The 19,827-nt window shown below is 33.2% G+C and overlaps 2 protein-coding genes across 11 annotated transcripts in view; one reads left to right on the top strand and one right to left on the bottom strand.

The window, feature by feature from the left end:
- The window catches only part of LOC128230692 (uncharacterized), a 64,847-nt gene that overhangs the window by 41,053 nt on the left and 3,967 nt on the right, over positions 1-19,827 (bottom strand). The gene's annotated exons all lie outside the window — the stretch shown is intronic.
- LOC128230612 (A-kinase anchor protein 9-like) overlaps positions 2,729-19,827 on the top strand; it is a 119,381-nt gene continuing 102,282 nt past the window's right edge. For all 10 annotated transcript variants that reach the window (XM_052943083.1, XM_052943097.1, XM_052943091.1 and 7 more), the window contains exons 1-4: positions 2,729-3,509; positions 18,020-18,169; positions 18,614-18,730; positions 19,380-19,496. In XM_052943083.1, coding sequence (XP_052799043.1) covers positions 3,429-3,509; positions 18,020-18,169; positions 18,614-18,730; positions 19,380-19,496 — 465 coding nt within the window. In that variant the 5' untranslated portion in view covers positions 2,729-3,428. The remainder of the gene's footprint in view (positions 3,510-18,019; positions 18,170-18,613; positions 18,731-19,379; positions 19,497-19,827) is intronic.

Raw genomic sequence — 19,827 nt, 5'->3', positions numbered from 1 at the left:
TTTTATTTTTTGTCTTGGAAGGAGCAAATTTTTGCGTAAATATCTGCAAACCAATGATACAAGATTGCTGACAAAAAATGAGATCGCAAATTTTCATATTTCCGTTCGAAAATAATGTTTTATGGCTTAAACCGTTACAAATGGTTTAAGAAAAATGCATAAAACATCTATGTTTGAACTTAAATATTAAAATCTGCAATCTAATTTTTTGTCAGCAGTCTTGTATGACTGGTTTCCATGGGTTTTTGCAAAAAATGGCTTGTTTCAAGACAAAAAATAAAAAAAGTTGTCAAAACATTCAATCTGTGAGAGGGCAGCTTTAAGAACTGAACAGATAATTTATTTAGACTTGTTCAAAGTACATTGATACCATTACCATATTTTAAAATAAAGTTGTGCCATAAGTGTAAAAAACATTTTTATGACTACTTTATTATATTCTATGATTGGAAGGTTTTAAATATTTGCAGAAAGTTTCATACAAAAAATAAGAAAAAATATGTTTCTCACATCTGCTACTGCTGTCTCGTAATTTTATATCGGTCGTAAGAACTTGTAAGCCTATCCCGATCATTATCTTATATATAATAATAAGTTCCTTTGTTTTGTCTTGTGAATGGTGTTAAATCGTCTGTGAGATGAATTCTATGGCAATCGATGATAAAATGGAAATGCGTATTAAGGGTGTTTCCCTATAATATTCTTTCGAACCATCTTCCGTTAAATTAAACTGCGAAGGGACAATGCTTGCCTTTTTCAATTCATTTCACAACTGATCAAGTGTGAAAATGATCTGTGAAATAACCGTTAATTATTCACGATGAACGGATATAAGTATAGACTTGAATATCATTTTGACATGATTCAACTTTTTATTAATTTATATTTTATTCATTAGGCAACGGAATTTTATCGGTTTTGTACCATCATGTTGAATGAAATCTGATTATATGGAAGAATATTAAAACTTAGGGACAGATAGAACTTTTTCAGCTCATCTGATCATTGAAGAATTTAGATATGCTAGGTATTGTCACTATTGTGATTTCCTTGGTGTCGTTGTTGGCATCGCTGCTGTTGGCATCACTGTATTTGGCGTCGCTGTAGGCATTGTTGTTGATGTCATGCTAAACCTTTAACCTTGGCAATAACTCGAAAACTGTTGTTCACATGTAGCCAAAGACAAAAGGGTTATTTATAATTGTTAATATATTCCCATTGTTTGACTAAAAAGGATGAGCGTTGGCAGTCATTTCTCAGAGCTCTTGTATTTCATTGTATGCTTGCATATAAATCGAGCTAAAATTAAGAATAAATTGAAAGTACTACAAGGGTAATTTATTGAAGCAGAATATTTTTGTTTAACCCTTAGGCTGCTGATGGCGATTTTAAAGGCTTTGCAAACAGCTTGGAACCAGACCAGACGCCGAGTAACTCGGCGCCTGGTCAGGTTCCAAGCTGTTTGCCACTCAGTCAATATATGCCCAAAGTTTTAAGTAAATTGAAAGAAATTTAGAATAAACCAGACGCCATTTTTGAGCAGACGACAATTTACCCAGCATGCAAAGGGTTAATGTTACATGGCTTACTTTATATACAAACGTATTGTACAGTAAAAAAGTTACATTTTAAATATTGATATACTTGTATATATGACAGTCTTTCAGATAAGACATGATCGACCAACAGAAGTATTCAAATCTAAAGAACATAAAATGTCTTCGGTTACATTGCAAACATGTAAATGAAATATAGATGTATCTTAAAAAAACAAATGAAAACTGCATGTTTTAGTGGTTTATATAGTACACTTTCATTGACATTTTAAATTTTGAAGAAATAAAAATATTGATTGATTATTTTGTAAAATATAATTCAATTGATTGAAAACTGTCTACTATCACAATTAATGCTTTATCGTGTACAATGAATGGTATTTGAAGGGTTAAATATCTGTTATGCTATTTGATATCATTCAGTCATTGAATAGGCTTGGAATGAAAGTGGTTAACATGGCACTTTAGGGCAGGAACAATCTAGCACTGGTCGTTGGGGTGTGAATGGGCGAAGTTTTGGAGGGACTTTCAGGAACATGTGGAAACTTGATGTGAATAAATTACTGTCTTTGTTTTCTACGAAGAGTTAATATGTAAAGTGAAATATTTGAATAGACACAAATATTTTGGTGATAAATAAAACTATTTGTATAAATAAAGCATGAAATTTGGATGTTGCCCAAATTATTGAATGATTTTCATATATTTAAAACCCTCCATTATATTTATCCTTTTTAGATGCAAAATATACCCTGTAGAAATTATGAAAACTAAAATATTTTTTCTAAGTATAGGTGTTTAACATTTTCTTTTCTGTTTCTTCAAAAAATGTATTTGATTTTATTGACAGCCTCCGTCAAAGAGACTTTTATTAGCACCTCTGAAACTTTAAAAGAAATTTAAAACCATTTGACACGACAGTATGACCCATGCAGTGATAAGTTTAATGTACAGAATATGTACCTACAGTTGGAATTTTATATCCTGATTTAAGTATTGATCTATCGATTGAGGGGTGAAATACTGCCCAAGTTTACAGGTCTAAATTTGTTTGTATATTTTAATCCTGTTCAATAGATTATTGAATGATATTGTCTGTGAATACTATACTAATAACTCTTTCGATTTTAGTACCCTAATCTTTTACTATTTTGCTGTCTTTCGCTACCGGTGACTTACTATTCACTTTCGGACTTTATAACGCCGGGACTTACTAATTGAATTTGCGGGTACTTAGATTTATTGAATTATAATTGCTTAGGGTACTTTTTCGGACAAATGACAATATTTGCATTTGAAAAATATTAATTTATCTATGGTAAATAAATTTATTAACTTCTGCGGAGCAAACAGTTAATATATTGGGCCGATAGTTGATATAGTCAACGACGTCTATTGATTAAAGTGAAAGGACGTACAAGTTTGTTTGGGAATCGTAAAACGAGGATTGGAATTGGATTATGATATATTGTTCGAGTCATTTATTGTCAACAAATGTTGATGTATATAGGTATTCAAGCTACCACTTCAGTTTAATGAAAAACGAGAATAAAACATCTATTTTTGATTTGTTGACAGAGCAATTTTGAATACAAAAAAAGGATATCGGTGAAATCAGACTTCAGTTTTCGAAAACATAAAATGAAAGTAGGATTCATGATAAACTATATTACGGAATTGAAAAACAAAAACAGCAACATCTAGTTGGGGAAAATATGGAATGAGCCTGTAAAAGCAAAGCTAAGCCATGGAATGAGCCTGTAAAAGCAAAGCTAAGCCATACTAAAATTTGGATATTAAAGGAACTTTGTTTTAAGAAATTAATGGTAACAATGTATTTGAGTGGTAAGAACCTAGACTGAATAAAAAAAAATGGATGTAAGCGGGCCGGAGGAATCTGTGAGCCCGCGGGAAGATGACGTGAGGCTGCTGGCTGCGGGAATTCAGGAGAAGGTAAGCTAGTAGTAAGGTGTAGTGATGAGCTCCTCAGAAATTGTGGAAGTTGGTTGTATTGGGTGGTAGATCACAGAATCCAGCTTTAACATGCCTTAGCTTAACTTGTGGGCTGTTTGCTTGCAGTTTGAAAAAAAAATGGGATTGAAACTTTGTTGACATTTAAAACAGCAATCATCAACATGCAGTTACTGGCAAATACCCATTTTAACAAAATGTTGTCAATTCAAGACTTAAATAGTCCATAACATTTTATAGCGTTACTTATGATTTTTTTTAACAAGATATAGCTTTTTCTGTCACATTCTGAAATGATTATTTATAATGATTATTATTCAGCTAGATTTTTTTATATCTGACCCTTTAAAACATGAATGAGGTCCAGTTAAGATTTAAACATTAAAAAAATGGGCGGGTAATTAAGCAAGAATTACAAAACAAACTTGAGTTTATTGTTAGTAAAGTGCACTTAGTTGTTAGGTTGAGAACTGTGGCACGGGCAGAATGACTGTATGGATTAAACGGATTTATTTTGATTTACTCCCGGCTCCTAATTGGAAATTAATGGTCAAGGTTTATCCATGGATTAACTTAATCTGCAATGTTAATAAGTGCTGCTGAGTTTGCTATGATACTGAAAAAGGGAGAGTACAAAAGGTTTCTTATACTGGCATTTGGGCAAGGCCAATTTACTGACATTGAATATTAGAGATACTAAGTTTGGTGTGATACTTGAAAAGGAGAGTGCGACTGATTCCTTATACCAACATTGGGGCAATGGCCCTTCATTGGCAACGTTAATTAGAGAGACTGAGTTTGCTTAATAAAGTTCTGCATTAGGGACACTGAGAGAGAAATTTCTGATTCTCACATTTTGGGCGAGGCCTATTCATTGTGAGAACGTTATGCGCAAAAGATGTAAACATTATGCAAAATTTATATAACCTTGAAAATTTGGACGAATTCAGTATTGTGGAGCTTATGAAATAAATGTTATGTAGAAAGAGACAGCATATTGGCAACTTTACCGAAATCAGGTTCTGGAGCTGTTTTAGTATTCTTAAAGATGCACTCTCACATATTTACCGTTTTTCCAACTTTTTTATTTTTTGTCATGGAATTAGAAAAAAATTGCGTATATATCTGCTAACCAGTGATGAAAGACTGCTGACAAAAGATCAGATCGCATATCTTCATATTTCCATTCCAAATTTCATGTTTTATGGCTTAAACCGTTACTAACGGTTTAAGAAAAATGCATAAATTATCAATTTTGGGACGGAAATATGTAAAGCTGCGATCTGATCTTTTGTCAGCAGTCTTTTATCACTGGTGTGCAGATATTTACGCAAAGATTTGCTTGTTCCAAGACAAAAAAACAAAACAAAAAAAAATGTTCAATCTGTGAGAGTGCAGCTTCAAAGATTGACGATAATGTTGGGTTCAGACAATCTTTCATAGGATGTTTTTAAAAGCAATTAGGTTGAAATGGTTGATATTTAACTCTGTGTGGTAAATTCCAAAAGGTACCAAACAATATCAAAATAAAGAACCGGCATTATTAAAGCCCCACAAAAAGTTGACCATGAATTTACATACCAACGAAAAAGGCATTGAAAGAATGTACTATATTAAAATGTTGTTCCTATTCTTAACTCATTTCTTAATTCATTATCTATTGGTCATTTAGAGCACAACTTTAACAATACATCAAAAGGTTATAGCTTTACTTATGTTGAATGAGCTCATTTTTTTCATGTTAAAGTGCAATTAAATTCAAATAGTTGTCACAGTCTTGAATGCTTCAGCATAATTGGTTTTATAAGAAATCCATAACATCCAAGCATTTGTTAGATTGATGGTTATGTTACGTTTCATTTCACACTGTTAATTAAGAAATGTGAATATATATGAAAATGCAATTCTTCTTTTTATTCCAATTTTAAAGTCTTTTTTTCAGTAAAAATGTATTGTGATAGCTTGGATATTGCCGTCAGCATTTAGCGGCATTGCCGTTATGCAAAAGCTTCAACCTTTGACATGACTCGAAACAATTCCAAGATATTCATTATGAAACTTGGTACCCATGTTGCCAGAGACATATGCATAGCAAGTCCCATAACTCTGGTTATGATAGTTGTTGAGATATATGCACCTTGTCTGACCAAATGAAAAGGCAGAGATGTGATTTGTCCGCGGACATCCGCGGATATAATGCCCCAGGCCCCCCCCCCCCCCCAATTTCTTTTTAATAAAAACAACAAAAAAAACCCAAATAAATATAAAAAATAAAAAAAAATATTATTTTTCAGCTGATTTAAAAAGTAACTAGAGTGCTTTTGGTTGTTCCAGTTGACATTCCACTTTGCTTTAAATCTTAAAACATAAAACCCGTCAAAAGAGCTTCTAAAAAGCCAGTTTTTTTTTTATGGCAGTGTGCTTTTGACCCCTAAAGTGTGCCATGACCCCATGGCCGAAAATGGTTTCAGCCCTCCAGTTGCCAGGTCAATCACATCCCTGACAGGAACATTGGCATTTGCTCTGTGGCACTTATGATTTCTTGAAGTTGTACCTAGTATTGTATCTTTTGTTTTTACAAAATTAAATGAGAGATCACATAATTGTCTTAAAAACATTATTTTTCAATAAAATGGAAGCCTCTGAATTGGATTATCATGTTTATATTTGTCCTTACAAACATTCATTGCTAAATCAATTTGCAAAAATATTTCTGGTCCATATCCTGCAATATTGCAGAGTCATCAATTTCATTTCCATTGTGTACTATAAAAAATAGTTGTCAATTTCATTATGTGAATTTGATTCATCTGTATTTATGTCAATTTCAAGACATTTGGGAGCACTGTTATTATTACAGCGTAGGTTGGTGAAGGTCTATGGCATTATAATGTGCAAGATGTGTTACCTTCTGATTTTAGTGCTTGTCTATGGGCCTTGTTTATGACCTCATAATGTGCTGAATGTGTTTCCTTCAGATTTTAATGTTTGTCTACTGGCAAAGTTTATCATGCTTTATAATGAGCAAGAAATGTTGCCTTCAGATCTAAGTTGGTCTATTGCTGTAGGTCATGGTTTCATAGTCTGCCAGATGCGCTTGTTCATATTATAATGTTGGTCCATTGCCATAGATCATGGCTTCATATTCTGCCAGATGAGCTTGCTTCAGATTTTAATGTTGGTCCATTGCCATAGATCATGGCTTCATATTCTGCCAGATGAGCTTGCTTCAGATTTTAATGTTGGTCCATTGTGATAGATCATGGCTTTATATCTGCCAGATGAGCTTGCTTCAGATTTTAATGTTGGTCCATTGCCATAGATCATGGCTTCATATTCTGCCAGATGAGCTTGCTTCAGATTTTAATGTTGGTCCATTGCCATAGATCATGGCTTCATATTCTGCCAGATGAGCTTGCTTCAGATTTTAATGTTGGTCCATTGCCATAGATCATGGCTTCATATTCTGCCAGGTGAGCTTGCTTCAGATTTTAATGTTGGTTCATTGCCATAGATCATGGCTTCATATTCTGCCAGATGAGCTTGCTTCAGATTTTAATGTTGGTCCATTGCCATAGATCATGGCTTCATATTCTTCCAGATGAGCTTGCTTCAGATTTTAATGTCGGTCCATTGGCCGAGCTCATGGCTTCATAATGTGTCCAAAATGATGCTTCTGAATTTGATGACCATGACTGATTTTTTTCCAAAATTATATTGAGCTACAGTCATTCTTAAATAGTGTTAAAGAATGTCAAGAGTATAAGTGTTAATTAGAAGCCGTGTTCAATATTCGTTTAAAGGCTTTAAAGTGTATCTGACACTAACAAATTATTGGTTTCCTTTATAAATATGTATGTGAAAATTTGCGATAATAGACTCAAGACCTTCTTTGGTAACCTTATCTTCTGTGTATCAAATAACATTAATATTTCAGAACGGCCTTTGTTTTTTTCTCCATTATAGAAGACATTGTAACAAACAATCAACAAAGTGTTCCGTAAAAATGCCATTATGTCTTCGAGATATTTTAAGTGGAAATCTGATATTGGAGTATTGATAGATTGATTTTGTATTAATATAGGGTCGAATGGTTCAATTGTCTTGCAAGGTAATGACAAGTAGGCATGTTTTATGGTGACATATTTTCTGAAACGAGACTTTGATCATAACTGACTTTCTATTTGAAATAGGAATTCAGATACATTCAGAACAGATACTTTAGTGTCATAAATTGCATGTGTATATCATTTCTCAAAAGCCTGCCATATTTGAATAACCCATTAAATATTGGTGGAGAAATCGGTTATTTGGGAAGAATCGTCATTCACCTTCATTCAGAAGCAGTTAATGGGCGGTTGCTAAACACTTAAGCGAGGCCATTGTTTTATATTGTTCGACAGGTCAATACACCAATTGGTCACTTGAAGGAGGGTCTGTGCAAGCTCTATCTCAATATTGACTTTGTATATTGACACTCCTTGGTTCTAAAACTTTGGTCAAACATGAGAGTTGGCCACCAAGATGGTATTTTATTGCATAATCGAGGGTTGGTTCAAGAATATGTTTCAAGTACTTCTGCATTTAATGTCACTTAGATTATTTTTGCTTTGCGCCATGTTTGTTGCCTAAATTGATTAAAGTAAATGTCAGTGTAGTCCTTTTAAACATAGGTGAGGTGCATACTTACTTTGATAGCGAAACTGTTGAGTCATTCCGCCACAGATTGATACGCCTTTTAAAGAGATTGAACATGCTGTGTTTACAAATCAGAAATAAGTAATGTCCCAAACCTTGTTATCACCAAAAGTTTGAAGTATGTTAAAGGTAGGTTTATGCCTCTTAAACAAGAAGTCTTTGGATAGCAAGGGCTAATATGGTTCGATGGGTCTCTTAGGCATTTACTTTCACTATTAAGCGCTGGTTCAATAATCAACTTAAGTCAATATTATGGTCATACATCATTGACTTCATTCACTGTTTATGACGGCTATTTATATCATGCAATCCGATTAGCTACATCGTTCTTAAATCCAATTAAGTATCAATCCTGGTAAATGACTGATGTTATTTTCAACAGACTGACCAGTGTTGCCATTTTTGTCCATATCTGGAATAAGGGTACGATCGCTGATCAATCTGTGATGGGTTTTGTCACCTGTCAATGATTGAACGGCAAAGTATCAGGAACTGTTCAGCACAGATTTAGTGATAGGTTTGAACCTCGTTGGGACAGATCTGTAACTTGTCAGTGAAATCTTCTGTGACTTTATGCAACTGAACGTGGACGAGTCAGTGACTATTTGAAAAATCTCCCATACATGCCATATTATATCTGCAGACATTTCCAGAGGATTTTGACATTTTTGTTAAGAATTCCAGGGGATTTTGACATGAAGACCAGGGCTTTTGACATTAGACATTAGGGGTTTTGGCATTAGACAGTGACATATTGCAAGCTCAATAGCAAATGATCAATATTTGCTTGAAAACCACTTTGCAACCAATTGGCAACCGGTCCACATGAAGCACCGGTTGGTCACCGCTTGCACCCTCATCTTGTCTTAAAAAAAACGCTCACTGCACAGTGGAATCCAATCTGAAATTAAAATAAAATGGCTTGGAGACCTGTTGCTGGCAAAAGAAACCGATGAGTCAAATTGGTCACAGCCAGTCTTTTAAACATGCTCAAAAGATTGGTTGCAGCCGATTTGAGTTTGCAACCGCTCTGAAACTTTTAGGCAATCTTGGCACAAACTTTCAAAGAACACAAAGACCTAAAGGCAATTGTGAATTCTTTTTCTCACAAAGAGATCATTTCAAGGTCGCATCGTGGTGTGACCAGAGCTTTAGATGGCACCCTTTTTGTAATGGCCATTTAGAACCTTCTTCAGCATTATTACAAGGTTTATGAAGGCCTGTGCAAGCAATTTTTGACCTTAATGATTGAAACATACCAAATATGAATACAAATCTAAAGGCAAACTTTATTATGAACGGAGCTAAAAAATTCTTAAATATTATTCTACAACGTTATTAAGCCCATGCAATAATATTTTATCAAGTTAAAATGTCTCGTCTAAAACCGAAGTTTTAAAAATAAAACATGACTTTTTTTATACTGAATAACATATTTAAATCCAATATTGACTTAAAAAAATAGTTAGTTGATCTTCTTACAAATAAACAAAAGAAGGAGTTTATACTTACCTTATATCAACAGAAACAGAAATTTAAATGTTTTTATTTAAATGGAGTTATTAAAGAATTTTAAATATTGGAACAGGCTTCAATTACAATGGGACCCTTTGTGTCCAAGATTAAATATCTTGAATGGTATATTTTTATATGGTCCTTACCAACAAAGTTTAATGGCTTTTTGCAAAATCAGCTATATCAGCAGTTTTAAGGACCTATTGACCTTGGTTTCAAAATGATCTCAAGTGGGTTGAATTTTTGATACTTCAATCAAGGCACTTTGTTTTGTCTAAAAGGAATGTATCCGGAATGGTGGAATTTGAAACAATCACAGCCTTACAACATTGGTCCTAAAGCTGCACTCTCACAGATTGAATGTTTTGACAACTTAATATATTTTATCTTGGAATGAGCCAATTTATGCGAAAATGCATGGAAACCAGTGATATAAGACTGCTGACAAAAATCGGATCACAGATTGTCATTATAATTTACGGTAATTTCAAAAATCAATGTTTTATGATTTTTTTTTTAACCCGTTAGTAAGGGTTTAAGCTATAAAACATTCCTTTTTTAGATGGAAATATAAACTTCTGCAATCTGATTGTTTGTCAGCAGTCTTATATCACTGGTGTGCAGTTATTAACCCAAATATTGGCTTATTCTAAGACAAAATATAAAAAAAAGTTGTCAAAGCGGTAAATCTGTGAGAGTGCAGCTTTAAATACAAGATTTGTTACCAATTCATGAGGACACAAAAAAACAAATTGTTTGTTCCATGCTTCCTGACTGACTGACAAAAGTGACCGAGACCTGAACATATTTTTAGCCTCCAAAAAGCTCCTTATTTTTTGTTTTTCAATAATTTGCGGAATATTCACTTCTTCTTTATACTTTAGATATGAATTATCTTAATGATAATCCCAATAAACCTTTTTAGTTTTCTAAAAATTTAATTTAAGTATGTATTTTGGCTAATTGAAATAAGCTACTTAAGCCTGTTAAGCTTAAGAAATTTCAAGAAATCGGGGTCCGATGTCCATCACAATGTAAGAGATCATATTCTCTAAAAAAATGGTTTTATGTAATAACATTAAACTCAAATTAAAACCGAAAGTCTGCAAAGGTAAACTTACTAACTTTGAAACCTATTAGAGGAACAAGGAAAAGTATTCATTTTGCTTTATTTTTTTATTTTTCATACACTTTGCTTTATATCTAAATAAGGAATGATTGTATTCAGATATGGATTAATGGGTTAATTTATTAGGTAATTTAATAACAGGGAAAACAATTAAATATTAATAGATCATTTCCCACAGGAATAATAACCAATAGAATTGTGACATCATGTGTCTGCCTGAATGGATGGACTGCAAATATTGACAACTCATAAAATCTTCCATGTTAATGAAAAATTCCTATTTAATGATTGGAGCCATATTATTTTACTAAGGCAGGTAATAAAAGTCATTAATTGGTTGAATGAATAATTGAGACAAAAAGAAGAAAGATTATTTTTTACTATTGCCATAAATATACTATATTTGAAAACAACACAATATTGAAACCATACTCATAAATAGAATATTCAATTAATTTTACAGTTATATTAAATTGTAGCACCTGAATAGACTCAGAGCCTCTATCACAGCTTCATATCTCATCCACTGGCAAGGATGACTTTCATCCGTAAACTTCATAAATCACAGTCTCGAGGGGATAAATTTCCCCTTCAGCTTCATAAATTACCCCGTGGTGAGGATGAACTTCCCCCTTCAGAATCACAGCTCACCCACTGGTGAGGATAAATTTCCCCCTGGTGATGTGAAACTTCATTCCTTCAGAATCACAGCTCACCCACTGGTGAGGATAAATTTCCCCCTGGTGAGGATAAAATTCCCCCTTCAGAATCACAGCTCACCCACTGGTGAGGATAAATCCCTCATCAGCTTCGTACATCACCCCATGGTGAAAGTAAATTCCCCTTCAGCTTGGTACATCACCCCATGATGAGAGTAAATTCCCCTTCAGCTTCGAACATCAACCCTTGGTGAGAATAATTTCCCCCTTCTTGAGAGTAAATTCCCCCCTTCAGCTTCATAACTCACCTCCTGGTGAGGTGGAATTACCCCTACAGTTTTTTTTCCTCGGGGTACATTGGTATCAGGTCATAAGAGGTGTGCAGACCTTCAAACAAAGATTAAAAAAGAAACAACAATAACAGCAAAAACAACAACAATTTATTGTAATCACTTTACATTTAGATTGCCTTTTTTCATGACTTAAATCCATTGATAATTAAATTCAGCCCCTGTTTCTAAAACAACTACAAAAGTTCCTAATCCATAAATATATAATACTTGTAATCTAGCAGGGCCCAGAGTTTCTATAGGACATATGGCAGGGTTGATTGATAATTACCTGGCTTTATTTAATATTCACTCAGTAGCAGAAACCAAAACTGGACATATGGGGCTCATTGATTGGCCCATTTCTCTCACCTTTCCGTCTCAGATCATTTAAGATCAAAGACTCCTTATGAAATACCTATATAATTATTTAAGGTAGTCCATTCATCATTATAACAAATGCTACTGGGAAAGTTTCATTTTAAAGTTGCAAAATGAATATTTTTAAATTTTCACTGAAAGCATTTTTTTTAATAAGCCATCTCATTATTTCAGAAACAGTTAAAGTGGCACTCATATTTAAATCAGTATATGTCAAAAAACATAATTTTTTAACTACTTACTAAATAATACATTTATAAAAAATATTAATAACTGATAACAAGATTGTAACCATGTATTTAATAGCTGAAAGCTGACAAATATTAAATGACTGGTGGGTCCTAAAAGATTTACAATGGTAAACCATCATCTCAAGGTAGAACTACCGTGTTTTCTGCACCATTCTCTCAAATAAAACATGGTATCCTTCATAAGAACCATTGTTTCTGATACTTATTCATCCTTTTCAGTAAATTAAAACAATTGTATTGATTGCAAAACATTGTATTTGGGAGTATGAGAGCATCTTTAAAAAACAATTTAATGAAATTGCTAGATTACCCGTACCAGAGTAAAATTTTGCTTTATTACCTCCCTTTAATATATATCACAATAGTAGCATCATTATGGTGTTATTCCAAAATGTTATCCATGCAAAATTAATATTATGGTTAACAAATAAATTAAACATATAAATAATCTTGATGTTAATTAATATGTAAAATGCACTTACACATAATGGATGGAGTACCTTACAGTAGACATTGCCTTATGAACCAGCCCTCTATAGGAAAGCCTGAGTTTTTTGATGATTTTAATGTTAAATTACTCTGGTCAGAGTATACTCTATATTATTAAATGATAAATACCATTGAACAACAAGGGTTATTTCCCATATCTAAGGAAAGTAATAAAGGAACAATAGAATTCTTGGTCCCTGATTCGTTTACTCCAGCAGCATGTATGTATACTTCTATGGCAGTATCAACTAAACAGTATATAAAAACATTCTTTGTCGTGATTATTCTAGTTTTAAGCAAATGAGCTTGTCACCGTCTGATGCCAGAGAAAGTCCCATTTTAACTAGTTAACTTAAAATGATCCCATATAAGAGATAAATGCTCTAATCTGCAATTTCGTACATTTGTGTTTTTATATTTTTGTTATAGACAAGACCGTTATGTATGAATGAAAATTGTCTGCCATATCCCTGCTAAATGGAGTACAGTATATTAGACTCCATCACAATTTGGGAGATGATAGGAGTTGAGGACAAATATATGAACAAAGGGCAATAACTAAAGAGATACTGCAACCAGAGTTTTATGCTTCTTGAGCACTTCAATTCTCCTCAATAAGAGGCAGAGACCATTTGTATATCACCTTTGCCTTGCCCGATAGGGGATGAATAGCATTTCTGGTTTGAAGTTTCAAACCTTTAAATACAAAGCATCAGAGGATATAATGATACAAGGAGGGGGAGGGGGAGGGAGAGGGAGAGGGGGAGGGAGAGGGAGAGAGAGAGTTCAACGAAAAGCAAATCACCAAATAATCATATAAGTTAGTACCACAGGGGAAAATGTAACAAGATGTTTGTAGAATAAACCCTATAAAGATACATCCTTATATGAAGGATGTTAATGTTTTGTTTTTCTAATTCAAAATTACAGAAAACAGAGAGGGAGTTCTAACAATTAATAGCAAATAAAAAGGGATATAAATACAGATGTATTATTATAACATTGTAAAAGATACCTGTATATGGTCTCCTATGAGATATTGGAAATGTTGTAAGAATCTCTGGTGAGGAAGGACATATTCTATAACAGTAGCCAGAAGGTGGGGAAACTAATTAATTATTTACAACCATTATGCAGTTAGCACAATTAATAATTGATTAAGAACTTCTGTTTCTTAATTTGGGAGAAAACAGTAAATGGGTGGTCATTTGTTTAAGGGCTGGGGAAAGTGATGGATTATATCGGGGAATGGGGTTTTATTTCAATTTGACCAATGAAAAAAATAAATGGATTTGAAATTTGAATAATACAGTTAATTGAACAATTTTAATTAAAGAAAAGAGTTTAAATAAGAAAATTGGAATTGTGACTTTATTCAATTTGGAAATTTGGAAATACATGAAGTGCTATTTTTGCAAACATTTATTATATACAAAATACAAAAATGTTATTTATTATATAGATATATTTTTCAAGGATATTTATTTTACATGTTCTATATACAACAAAGGATCTCATTTTAACTGCTGAATTGAATATACAATGACAGAAGACTAGACTACTTTAGTAGTTACAAAGCATTATATAAGAAAGTTAAATTATTCAACTAATTCCACAGAAAGTATTAGTAAAGATCAGTGGAATGGCTAAAGATTGACTTTGTGAATTTAAGTTATAATCTCCTTATCTAAACAGACCTAAGTTTATTTGAGTTTCTATTGATTAGAAAATCTGGTGAGTCTAAAAATCAACAGATTTGAAACACCTTTTTGGAAAATGAAGTGAAAAATCAAAGCACTGAAGTGCATGAAAGGTGTGGTAAGGGTAGTGTAGAAGTGAAAGTAGACACAAGTGTGTTAAAATGTTTCGTATCAACCAAATGAGCCTTCATGGGCTGGAAAAAGACCGGGACGAAGGTCTGGTGCTGCGATGGCAACCAGAGGGGTTTCTTATAGAAATGGCAACACAAAAGGTAGCAATACATATTGTATGTGTCTTTATATAATTATTCACAAACCATAGTACACACACACGCACACACACACACACACGCACACACACACACACGCGCGCACACACACACGCACAAAAAGGTCATTCTCTGATTCTTGAACCTTAGCTAATTGAGTTAATGTTTTTTGTTAACATACACTCAACTTTAAATAAAAGTTACTTGTATCTTTACTTGTACAAGTACCCAGGGCCAGAACTGATTATGCTCATGTACAGCAAGGCCTAGAATGCCTGCTAAAACAATTGTCAAGTATTGTCCCATATTTGACTCAAAAACGGGTGAGTGTTTAGGGTTTTAGCTAACGAGTTATGGGAGGGTACTGCACTATGTCCTTTATTGTTAACACCCTTCTGCCCTCATGCCCGCCGAGGCCAGCATGGGCAACCTTCTGCCTTCATAGAATCTAATTCTTATGATAATAAAATATTTCCTTTCTATTAATTAAAACTTATACTATGATTATAAATACATACAAATTTTGAATTTTGGCATTTGAAATCTATTATTACTTTAATTAAACAGAATTCTTAACATTTTATGTCAAATTCATGAACTTCAAGTTCTTCACCTCAGAAACAGTGTGCTCTTTTCTCCCTTAGCACCCTGTCCTTTTTCTGCAGCACCCTGTCCCTTTTTAAAACTTGGCTAAAACTTGGCATGGTGTTGGGGTACACTCCATGGTGCACTTTTACACTACTGTCAATGAACAACATGAACAATTTAAATCAAATTAAAACTTTTGATGAAGTTTAAGTGTTTTCAGATGATATCCCTTTCTGGAGTCGCATACATGCCATATTTCGGAGAGGTTTCCCAGGAGATTTTGGTCTGAATTCCAGGGGATTTTTGTATAAGATTAGGGAATTTTTATGCAGCAAAATAAGCGCAATATCAACATTTATGATATAAGACGAAATACAGAAATCTGAATGAGTCTTTACTTACATTTATTTATTGCTCATATATACATACAAGATAAGAATAAACAAATATTATGAAATCATCATTGGAGTGTCAATTCATAGCAAATTTATATATAATACATCAGCATTGTATAAAGAGAAAACAAGATCTTTTGAATTTACATTACTAGAATGTTTATAAACTTTACTTAACACATTCATTTAAGTCAATTCTTACAGCACTGAGCAAGATGATAAACTCTTTTCACTTTTAATTGTATCATTCATGAAATAATTCCAGCTATACACAATCTTATAAAAACAATTTTTAGACTTAGTCAACATGGTCTTTGATCATACAAAAAAGCTGCAAATTCTGTGTTCATTGAATTTTACACTCAGCATGTTATGGATGCTTACACTGTCAACCTTGGTCTAGTTTTTGAAAAAAAAATCGAAAAAAATCCAGGGGATATCGATCCCCGGCTGGGGGACTGGGGAATAGGTCGGAATTCCAGGGGATTTTTTCGCTGCCGCGGGATATTGCATGTATGGGGTCGTATTCAACACAGTTCTATTTTTTTTTTTTTGGAATTATACACTATTGGCCAATTAATCTTACTGTCCAATCAATATGTTCGAATTCCACTTATAAGATTACGGCTCAAGAATGTATTGATGGTCAAGATTTTTCACTCTCCTCTCCAATGCTTAAATAAATTGATATAAACTTTTGTGCTGTACTTTCTCTTTAACAGTATAATGTTATTTGGATACAAGATAAATTTAGTATCATAGATCTATACTGTTTATTTTGCTCTTTTGATGTTTATTTGTGAACAATGTTCCTGTATTGAAACTTGAATATTTTAACACAGCAGAGATATATCTGCAGTGGGGAATGGTCATAAATTAGAATGTTTGGATTGGTTTTAGTTGAAGTGTATTGAGCACTTCTTTGCTACTTATACTTAAGATATGGATATATCTTTCTGTGTATCTTTTAAAGAATTTTATCAGTCTTGTATGAATGAATTTATGCCCGACCCAATTATTTTAAATAAGAAATACGGACAATGCGTAAGGGTGCCAAATATTTGAACCTATCGGCATTTAATGGCATTCAACTCTAATTAGGCATCATATATTTTTTATGGAGTGTTAAATTTATCAAAAAGTTATTGAATGTATAGGGCAATATTTCTTTTAGAAAAATAAAATGTGTAAAAAGGCGTTAATAAGACTTTGATTTTATGGTTGAAGTGTTGGAAGTCTTAAGATTATACATATAATCTATGTCTTGTGGAATAACATTTGAATAACCGAAACAAAATTAAAGTAATGAAATTTACATCCAAAAAGGGCATTGATAACACCAGTTAGTTAATTCATTTTCTGTCTGCCCTATTTTTTATAATTTATTTATATTTGCACTTGATTTTCTGTACAATAAAATTTGTCTTCATTTGGGATAAACCAGTTGCCTTCTGGGACCTCTGTAGAAGGAGTTTTGCATGAAAGATCTGGGTCATGGATATGTAAAACACAAATTAAAAAAACTTGATAAAAAAAAAAATAACGGAAATTATTATAACCAAAATCATCATTACCACAAAAAAATACTGTAACGAAAAGGGAAAAATGGAAATATAAGGATTAATTCCTTTTTTGCTTGTAAATGCAGTAGGATTTGCAAAATCAATGACAATTGTTCATGCTGTATGAACAATGAAAATAAGAACATTTAATTAAGTGTACATATTCAACATGACTCAATATAATATGATTACATATATATATATATATAAGTTGTTGCATGTAATTCTTAGAAATTAATAGTGCATGTTTGGGTGTGGTATATAAGTGCATGGTAAATTAAAGAAAACTGTTTTAATGTTGACAATTTTTAATATTACTGCTATTATTCAAAGAAAATAACTGTAAAGGTTTCCAGTATGTGACAAATTTGTTAAAATCTAACCAAATATATTTTACTACTAACTGGCTTTCTTTAGGATAATTTTAAGTAACTTTTTAGAAATAAATCTTAAAATATATAAAAAAAATATTTAATTCGTTTTTACAAATATATATGATAAGTAAAGTTTATATGTGTATTTTTCAGTTGGAAACATTAAAGGGCCAATATGACACCCAGCTTGAGGGACTAAAGTCAGAAATCGAGCGATCTCGCGAGCGACGCAGAAGTAGGGAAGATGACGGGACAGGGGGCAGTGGTGAAACACTTTCTGACACACATGAACCCCTACAGAAGGTATACAGATTTAGTATTGTCTTATCTGATTGTCGAAGAAAAAAGTCAAAGTATTATTTAAAATGTATATATCTGTGTTAAATTGTAAGCGGAACTGATGGACCAGCCTGAGAAATAGTATGTGTGCAGTATATAATTATGCTCAATAAGAAAACAACATTGAAGGGGCTAATGCAAAACATGACAAAGTTCTGATTAAATATCAAAGTACACAATGTGAATCTGTGGTCAAACAAAACGGAATGAGCTGAGCTTATTTTGGAACTTGCATGAGTTGCCATTTAATAAAAGTTAAGGAAAAGTTTTAAGGGAACCAATGGCAAGCTTGTTCAGTGACAAGAAAGATCAACTTGAGTAGATGGTCGAAGAAATGGACCAGCAGGAGTTACTTTCCTGACAAAATCCGTTTTGTTGGGTTAAGAACCTAATTATTTTATTTTCCAGATTCAGGAGCTAGGAGCAGGGTTACCTAATGACAAGAAGGATCAACTAGAGTCCCTGGTCAAAGACATGGACCAGCAGTACCAGGCTCAGCTGGAAGACATGCACAGGCAACATGTGGTAAGCCCCCGGCATATCAAATATAACGTCATCTTAATCTTCTTTTCATAAGCTTGTCTGTATTTCCTAGAAAAAATTAGAGGTATAGTGATAGCCTTTGTGTCCGCATGGTGCAAAAACTTTAATGTTGGCCATGACTCTTAAACCATTCAAGATATTTAAATGAAACCTACATGTTGTAAGAGTCAATACCCACATGTAAGGTAAGACCCATAGCTCTGGCTTTGATAATTTACAAGTTATACCCCTTCTTCAACTGAGAAAAACAAACAAAACAGGCAAGCATTGATTTTCACTGCGCAATGCTCACCTTGTTAACAACATACTTACTTTTAATGAATTTAATTAATTGAATTACTGAAATATTTCTGTGTCCACATCTCAAGCAGTATGCTAATTTAAGCCAAATTGGTCTCACTCATGTTTGTAAATGGAAGAAAATATTATCTTATTTTTTTAAAGAATTATCTCCCCCTTCCTCTCACCTGCCCATAGCATGTAGTTGAGCAGTTCAGTGCTATGTAGGGGAAGCTGGGGGAAGAAGATTTACTGGAGTCAGACAGATTAAGACAAAGTTTTCTCAACTCCCTAACAATCTTTAAATCTTTTCTATAAAAATATTTTCATGAATTATCTCCCCTGCCCACAGGAGGATGTAGATGTTCAGGTTTGTGCCATGAGGGGAACTCTGGAGGAGATATACAAAAGTCAGACGGAACTACTGCAGACTGAACTGGAACAGAAACACCATGCTGGCTTGCTTCAGGTGAGATATTATCTTATAATGATTTGATGATAATGAATAAGCAAGATAATCATTTTTTTTAAAGAAAAAATGTCAAGGTTTTGTGTTAGCCTTGGTGTCATAGGCATTGAGCCAAATCTTGAACTCAGAAACCTAACAAGATACTCCCATGGAACATGTAGCCATAGACAATGCGCACCTGTGTAACAAGGCCATCAACTCTGCTTCACTTTTATTGAGTGATGCCCTCTTTTAATGTTTCACTGACATTTTATTCAAATACAGGTACTTAATATTTTGCTTAAAATCAAAATTTCAAACACCATTCTTCCTTGGCTGGATAAAACTTTTG

Source organism: Mya arenaria, chromosome 1, assembly GCF_026914265.1.
Source record: "Mya arenaria isolate MELC-2E11 chromosome 1, ASM2691426v1".
Lineage (NCBI taxonomy): Eukaryota > Metazoa > Mollusca > Bivalvia > Myida > Myidae > Mya > Mya arenaria.
This window is presented reverse-complemented; position numbering and strand designations above follow the sequence as displayed.